This window comes from Syngnathus leptorhynchus, chromosome 8 (assembly GCF_054491065.1).
Source record: "Syngnathus leptorhynchus isolate UIUO chromosome 8, UIUO_Slep, whole genome shotgun sequence".
Taxonomy (NCBI): domain Eukaryota; kingdom Metazoa; phylum Chordata; class Actinopteri; order Syngnathiformes; family Syngnathidae; genus Syngnathus; species Syngnathus leptorhynchus.
In genome coordinates, this window is record NC_141202.1 from 13,803,089 (window position 1) to 13,810,659 (window position 7,571).

General features: G+C 50.5%; 2 protein-coding genes across 3 annotated transcripts in view; both read left to right on the forward strand.

Moving 5' to 3' along the window:
* atp2c1 (ATPase secretory pathway Ca2+ transporting 1) overlaps positions 1-3,822 on the forward strand; it is a 23,758-nt gene extending 19,936 nt beyond the window's left edge. For both annotated transcript variants that reach the window (XM_085917509.1, XM_085917508.1), the window contains one exon: positions 3,624-3,822. In XM_085917509.1, coding sequence (XP_085773635.1) covers positions 3,624-3,704 — 81 coding nt within the window. In that variant the 3' untranslated portion in view covers positions 3,705-3,822. The remainder of the gene's footprint in view (positions 1-3,623) is intronic.
* plin6 (perilipin 6) lies at positions 3,686-7,302 on the forward strand. Its single transcript, XM_085917522.1, has 8 exons — positions 3,686-3,822; positions 4,546-4,588; positions 4,673-4,871; positions 4,958-5,040; positions 5,456-5,681; positions 5,754-5,935; positions 6,048-6,314; positions 6,563-7,302. Exons 1-8 carry the CDS (start codon positions 3,818-3,820, stop codon positions 6,944-6,946), a joined length of 1,389 nt encoding a protein of 462 aa, XP_085773648.1. The 5' UTR covers positions 3,686-3,817; the 3' UTR covers positions 6,947-7,302.
* Positions 7,303-7,571: the final 269 nt, after the last annotated feature.

The following is a 7,571-nucleotide window of genomic DNA, read 5'->3' on the forward strand; positions in this document are numbered from 1 at the left end:
CAAGGCTGCACAAAGTTGAAAGAAAGAAAGCACACGATGTTTCTTGCCTGCATGAAAATGAAACCTTATATCAGTTTAACACTATGTTAGCATGTGCATCCAATTCAACAGTTTTTTTTCCCAAACCGGCCAGCTGGAGAAAACCCACGTCATATTTGACTTAGTAATAACACACACCGCATCTAGGTTCATGTGGCGGGCCGTGCATTTCACACCTGGGCCTTCAGTAGTGCTCCGTCTGAATCCATCCAACATTCAATAACTATTTTATGGCTACAAAACCTCTACTGCAGGTACCGCTGTGACACATACAAAAAGCATAAAAAATAACCTGATAAAATTGCAATATTATTTTGGAATATAGCAACATTTTACTCACCAAAAATCCTGATTATTTGTATATAAAATCCATCCTCCTTTCTTTCCTTGAGAAGATTTCAATTAGCCTGTTGTGCAAATTATCCATGCGTTTCAGGTCCTTTGAGTCCTTTTCTATTGCCATCGAAGCTAATGCTGAAAGTCGACCCTGCCCTGTCATATTTCTGGCATAAATTTTAATTCAAATACTGCTTGTAGTTAGTGGACTAAAAGTGGCGGACAAATCCTTTTCCCGGTTGTGACAGGCTTGCTAGCTTTGGAGTTGTCCAGCTTTTCTTGAAACGTCCATCTTGGAAATGGCTTTGACAGTAAATCTGCAACCAAATCCATTTCTTCTCCTTCAGCCATTGTGGGTTGACAAAACAGCTATTAAACACAATATATTTGCTTGTACAGAGGTACAGGTGCAGTTTGTTAGCTCTGGTTAATACACTCTCTGACTGACAATCAAAGTGTGTGAATATGCTGACGTTTCTGTACACCTGCTAGAGGGCCTTGGCGTTGCCAACTCAAAATCTGATCGACATTTATTTTATGCTACACGGCCCGCAGAACTGATTGTGAAGGCCTCCAGGCAGATTTCTTTGACCCTGGCAACAATTAGTGGCTGAAATGTGATTGGTTAAATGCTTAAATTTGAAAATACACGTCTGGAAGCAGTGCAACCAGTGCTAGTCCCCTGGCTAGCAATGAAAGGAAGTAGATAGACCATTTAGAATTATTTATGTATTCATAGACAAAATATACCGTAATTTTTGGACTATAAGTCGCAGTTTTTGTCATAGTTTGGGTGGGGGGGTGCTCTTATATGTGATTTCTTTCACAAATTTTCAAAATTCAAAAATCCGCGATAAACGAACCGCGATGTAGCAAGTGATTACTGTCATTTGAACTGCAAGTGACGTCACCCGTGCCGCGCGGCGGTTGTTTACATATAGGCCAAAGGATTCGATCACGGGATGACGAAGGGCCCCACGTACTACTGGCATCATTAGCGGCTTTGTTTGTGATACGGAGAACGAAGAGTTTGAAGGATTTAATGATTTGGAGTGACACAGAAGGTTTGAAAAACTATTATGGCTTTTGGGCACGCCCGGTCCTTCTCGACGGGAGCTCTCTTTCACCTTCGTGGATGGAAGTCGGGGGCCGGCGCTCGGCCGGGTGGCTGTCCAGGGACCGTGGATGGGGCTCAGACATGGCTTTTATGCACGCCCGGTCCTATTTATGGAGCACTCTTCCACCTCCGTGGCTGGAAGTTCAGTAGTTGTTGGCTCGTTGAACTCTTGTTTTGTTAAATAAAGAGCCGTTTACCAAACCCACGTCTTTCCTGGTACTTTAACGCTACAATATAGTTATATACTAGATCTCTGCAGCGCACGCACGGCGTTGTTGATATAAAGAACGAGGAATTTGATCGACATATTTAATGATTTGGAGCGACACAGATGGTTTGATAATATTGTTGTAATACGATTTGAAATATACTTTATATATCGTTATATGGGTCTGTGGAATAATTAGAAATGCAACTTACAACGGGTCCGACGTCAGCATATGCGGCTCATACGCGGCATTGTTTACATAAAGCACGATCGATGGATTTAATGAATTGGAGTGACACAGATGGTTTTATAAACGTGTTATTTATGTAATACTTACTTGAATAACTCTGAATGTTACGTCAGGCCCGTTCTCAGCTCCTCGTTTGTGTATATGTCACGTTAGCATACCGTATCGTTTAGCCTGTTGTTGCTGGTTCATGTCTGTTTTTGGTGTTGGATTTTGACAAATAAATTTGCTCCAAAAGTGCGACTTATACTCCGATGCGACTTATATATGTTTTTTTCACTTTATTGTGCATTTTATGGCTGGTGCGACTTATAGTCCGAAAATTACGGTAATTAACATCAGTCTGTGAGTCAGATATTTGTAGGCCAGCAGAGAAGGCCTTGCATGCCCTGACGGCCCACCTCTAGTGTACACACACTTTCAAGACGGACTGGGCTTGAGTGGGTCCGGTCCTTCTTCCTGATGAAAGCTGCTCTCTTTTGTAGGGCCTTTATTGCTACTAAGAATCCCCCCCCCTTTGCGTTTTCTTGCTTCGGCAAGCTAAAAAAAAGAAAATGTAGATTTGGAGCCGATGCCCTTCGGATGCTAATTTGCAATAATGAAGACAGTCCAACCAAAAAGAAAACAAATACAATCAATTTGGTTCAGAAGATCTTAATTGTCCCGTTGGGGGCAATTTGCTTTGTGGCACTGTTAGGAACAAAAAACGAAATCACCTATGTCAATGCACAAAAAGAATACGAAATGAAAGACTTCGAGAGGCTGCAAGTGAAGTGCTGGCTCGCTCATGATTGGCGTAGCCAAACGCGTTATGAAACCGCACTCACATGAGCCTCCGCCAAGTTGGCTTACGGCGATCCAGCACAATGGAGCACCACATCCCCTTTTTCCACTTCTTTGTGTTCCCTCCAGAGCCACTACGCAAACTCGAGGCTCCTTGAAAAGAGAGTGACAAAGGTCGAGTGAGCGCAGGGAACCAATTGCCAGCAAATTGATGAGCTCATGATGCACAAAAGGCTGAAATGGATATGACGGGAAACAAAACAAAATAAGTTCCGTGCAATGCAAAAGCCCACAAACGTGGGCAACGGGACCGGTCAGCACAAGAGTAGCGAAAGATTTGCCACCAAGCGTTTTCCGCCCGTCCGGACAAGATGAAGTCCTCTAGGACCAGTGAACAGGTCCAAAAGGCCAGGGGGTATTTGCGGCTCGGCGTTGCGGGGATTTCTGCATGGCCGCTGCTAGTCCCAGTCACGACATGTGACAAGAACCTCGAGCCACAGCACAAATAGTTGCTGAGGTTTCTTTAAGTCTCTGGCTTGCGTCCAATTTTTGTGATGAAGCCTTAAAAATGACTGTCGGTGTAAACGCCAAAGAGTCAAAAGAAGTCAGGAAGAGCCGACTGCAACATGGACTTGATTTGGCTTTACAAACGGGTGCGCTGTTTGAATGTGATGGCCTGATTGTGAACATAGCCACACCCCCTGCTCTAGAGGGTGTGTGCACTTGTGCAACCAAATGCTCTGACTTCTTTTTAATTTCCCTCAGGGACATATTTTTCTGGGGACTTGCCATGTACACAGTCTCGAATATTTCAAGACGTCTGCTATCCTCATTCTGTCCAGTTTGTTTCATGCCACCAGAGTGACTTGACAAATTTGTCTGGTTGACTTTAGATTTCTGGGCTGGACAGGGCTGAACTTGATGTGGAGTTGCAAAAGTCAAGAAAGGTGGTCATTCATCCGGCCTGCCCGTGAGGCCGTCACATCACACGCCTCTTCCTAAAAACCTGCCATCCCGCCCACCGACGCTCTCACAAGTGCTGGCTCAGCCGCCTCTGCTCTTCATCTTCAGCAGCTGTGCCTTGCTCATGGGGTAAGTACGTGGCTTTTTTGCCTTGTGAGCAGCGAGGCTACAGGACTTTTCCTCTTCTGCTCGACCGCCTCCTTGCGAAATCGGTCCAGGGTCTACCCAGCCTCTAGCGTCTAGCCCAAAGTTAGCAAGGCTCAGCTCCAACTCACCGGAAACAAATACTTTTAAATTTCCCAAATATTGTCGGGCGGTCGTTTGAACTTTGTTTGATTGAATGATGCATTTATTTCGAGAAGCCTGATGGTTGAAGCCCGATTGGCTTCCGTGCAGCAGTCGAGAGCAGATTGGCGAGCTGCTTGTGGACAGACAAATTAGAGTGGATGGTGTTCCCTTCTTCTGTAGTCCAAGGTAGTTTAGCTAAAAGCCCACTAAGGAGGCGACGCCACCATTAAGACAGCTTGGGTGGCGTCATCCGCCATCGGGCACATTGAGCTCCCTCCATCTCACACAAAAGCCTTTGGAAGTTGTCAGAGAGCTTGAAAAGCCCGTTTGTGCACAGCCGAGCGTATGTCCCTTTGCCAAAGAAGGCGATTTCCATGCTGGATTGGCGGCGGAACATTGGAGAGTTGTGTGTGAGAGCAGCTGACTGCCTCATGCTGCCGCCACCGCAGAACTCGGGGCCTCCCGCTCACAGCCTGGACGCTTCTGCAAAAATCGGGAGCGCTGGACTTGAGTGTCTTGGCCAAATCAAACGCACTGACTTCCTTTCTGTCCTTGTGCCTTCAGATTTGGGGAAAGAGACGACATGTCTGATCGTCACAATCACGAGGTGAGGTGGGCTTACTACGTGTCACGTGCCACGTCACGTGCCATGTATCAAATGTGTCACTCAAATCTCGGATCTCGTGTCTAGATGAGTGCGGTGCTGAGGCTCTCGTACCTTCCTCTGGTTCGCTCGGCGCTGAGCTCGGTGACCTCTGCATACTCGGAGGTCAAAGGTCGCTACCCACTGCTGGGATTGGTGGGCAACGCGGCGGAGGCGGGTGTCCGGAATGCCTCTGTGGCGGCCTTGAGCAGCGCCACGCCCCTGGTGCAGACCCTCTGGCCTCAGAGTGCGTACGCCGCCGCTAACCATGCCGCCGATACTTGGCCACTGTGGCTATGTGCTATGTCATGTGTGTCTCTCTCTGCTCCACAGTCGAGGCGGCCAACAGCTTTGCTCTTGTGGGTCTGGACCAGCTGGAGAGGAAATTTCCCGTCCTGAATCGCTCCACCGACGAGGTTGCCATCTTGTTTCCTCTTCTTGTGCTTGAGGAAGTGCCTCCGTTGTGATTGGGGCTTAGAGAATCATCCGAAAGGGATGGGCATGCTGCCGCTTGGATTGGGGCTGAACGACAGTGGCAGCCAGCACCCTGTAGGGCTGTTCCAAAAAGAGCTCAGCCCTCAGGCTGTGCAAGTGATTGTTGAAATTGGAGTCTAACAGAGACTCAGGCAGCCGTCCCCTTGGGAGTTTGGCCACACGAGGCGCACATTTGTCCAGCGGCCATGTCGTTTAGTCATCGACGACATGAAAAACGATTTGGCTAAATGACATAGGAAGCATTATCGATGCCGTCGCATAACAGCTGTTGACCTATTACGGTCTGCTTTGTCATGAGATTATGTCGCCGTGGTAATGTGGCACGTCCCCATCCAGGTGGTGGGTCACCTGAAGGACGCCTTCTTCCTAACGCTGGACGACATGCAGCTGTGGATGCTGGACGGGCTGGAGCAGATGGAGCGCCTGTCTCACACCGCCCGGGCAGCGGTGAGGCAGCTACAGGACTCGCAGGTGGGACGCGCTGCCTCATCAGGTTTGGATGACGTGCTCAGCCGCCTGGAGAATGCCGCTGCCTACTACATGCCACTGCCGCCCACGTTGCGTGAGTAGCAAGCTCCCACTTTTGTGGCAAGTGCAGGTCGTAACGGCGCTTCGTGACGTGTGCCGTCTTGAGGTCGTGAGTGGGAGATACGGGTTCAGGAGTACGAGGACGAAGATGACAGCGACGAGCCCAGCCCGTGGACCCGCGTGCGCAGCCTCCTTCTCAGCATCAGCCTGCAGCTTTACCACCGCATGGTCAAGGTCCGAGAACAGCTGGAGGACGCCACCGGAGCCCTGGGGGACACCGTCCGAGCCGTATGTGGCGAGCTGAGGACAACGCTGGCCTTTGATCGCAACTCGTGACTTGAATTTTACCCGTGAACACGCTCTGACATGGACGGGAATCGCACCATTTCGTTCACTGCAGATGGGGCTGGCGGCTATCCTGGACCTGTTGGGGGAGCTGCTGTGGAACCTGCGGAACTTGCTGGTGGCGCTGGTGTACCAGGTTGAGAGCCTGCGGGAAATGAGCCTGGGTCACGTTCGGGAGCAGGCTGTCACGCTGGCGGAGCTGCGCCCAGTGCGGCAAGTCCGAGAGCTCCCGCTTCAGGTGCGCCGTCTCCTGGGAGACCTTCAGGAGCTCTCCAAGATCCTCCTGCAACTTATCATCAACGCCACGCCACTGTATGACTTGGTGAGTGCGCTTTGTCCTGGCCAATCGGAGCTGATGCCGGCGCATGTTCAAAGGGGCATCGAGCAGTATCGAGTTGAGAAGCACACGTTCAGATGAGTTGGATCGTCACATTTGAGACACACGGCTGCATGTTTTCAGAATATCTGTTCTGATTTTGTTGTCACGCTGGAGGCATGTTCCCAGGGGTAGCGTGTTGCTGGTTTCCTCTTGATAAGCGAGGCCGTGTTTCCATGTGTGTGATGCATCAGCTCCAGCGGCCGTCCGACAAGGAGGTGGAAGACTTCCTGAACCAGGAGGACTTGCGTGCGGACAACTCGTCCCGTCGCAGCTCGGCCAACAGCCTGTTCCTGAAAGCCATGGACGGCCGTCCTCGCCGGCGCAAGAGTCTCTATTCCAGGGCCGCCCGTAGCCCGGGCCCCGACCCCCCTGCCACCTCCGGCCGGCGCTCCAGCCTGAAGCAGGAGCCGGAGGCAGATGGTTCCTCCGTGTCTTCCGATGCTGCCGCCCGCCGCCCCTCCGCCGCTGAGCTCATCCTCACGCCGCTCAAGCAGTTTGTGTCACAAAGCCAAAAGGCTTTTGAGTACCTCAACCCCAACTCGGCAGAAGAGGCCATCAACAGCGCCAGCGAATGACAGCCACCGGGTTGTCCCTGTCGCAACACGCCCCCCTCCGCTCCCCCTGCCTCCGCTCCGGCCAATCACCCGAGCGCATACACCTTCTCCAAAGAAACCGTGGCCACCCTGCTTCCCTCTGCTCTTTGCTGGAACACCTGACGTCGGTTCCGCTAACGCCTGCTATACACTTGCGGATCTTTCAGAGAGCCCCATTGTGTTGGTGTGTGCGTGTTCACCTGGCCGCGTCAGGCTTCCTTCAAGTCTGACGCACGCACGTGCCTTGCTAACAGTTAAGCCACCAGGAAGCACTGTGACAGCCGCTACCGCTGATTATTTGTAGTGGTTTTGTGTCCGCAACATCCTCCAATAAAGCTTGTCATACCTTCATTGTGGGACTGCTCCAACCAGTCAGCTTTCAGCAATGTCTGAAATGTGCTGGAAGCATATTTGAAGGCTGATTCACGCCTCTTGAGGTCCATTTCGACAGTCGTGTTGCTGCCGTGTTTCTTTGAACTGCCTTTTGGGCCTGTTTGACGTTCACACAGCTCACACGTCAAATAATTAATTTGCATTGGAACCTTCGTTTAATTTGTTGTTTGCACACGCCGACGCGAGGTCATACGTCATCACCCCCCCCCCCCCC

What these genes read in the sequence shown, in the direction of transcription:
- plin6 (XM_085917522.1), top strand. An exon ending in CTGATCGTCACAATCACGAG is followed by an intron (nt 4,589 to 4,672) that starts GTGAGGTGGGCT and finishes TCTCGTGTCTAG; the next exon opens with ATGAGTGCGGTGCTGAGGCT. An exon ending in GCAGACCCTCTGGCCTCAGA is followed by an intron (nt 4,872 to 4,957) that starts GTGCGTACGCCG and finishes TCTGCTCCACAG; the next exon opens with TCGAGGCGGCCAACAGCTTT.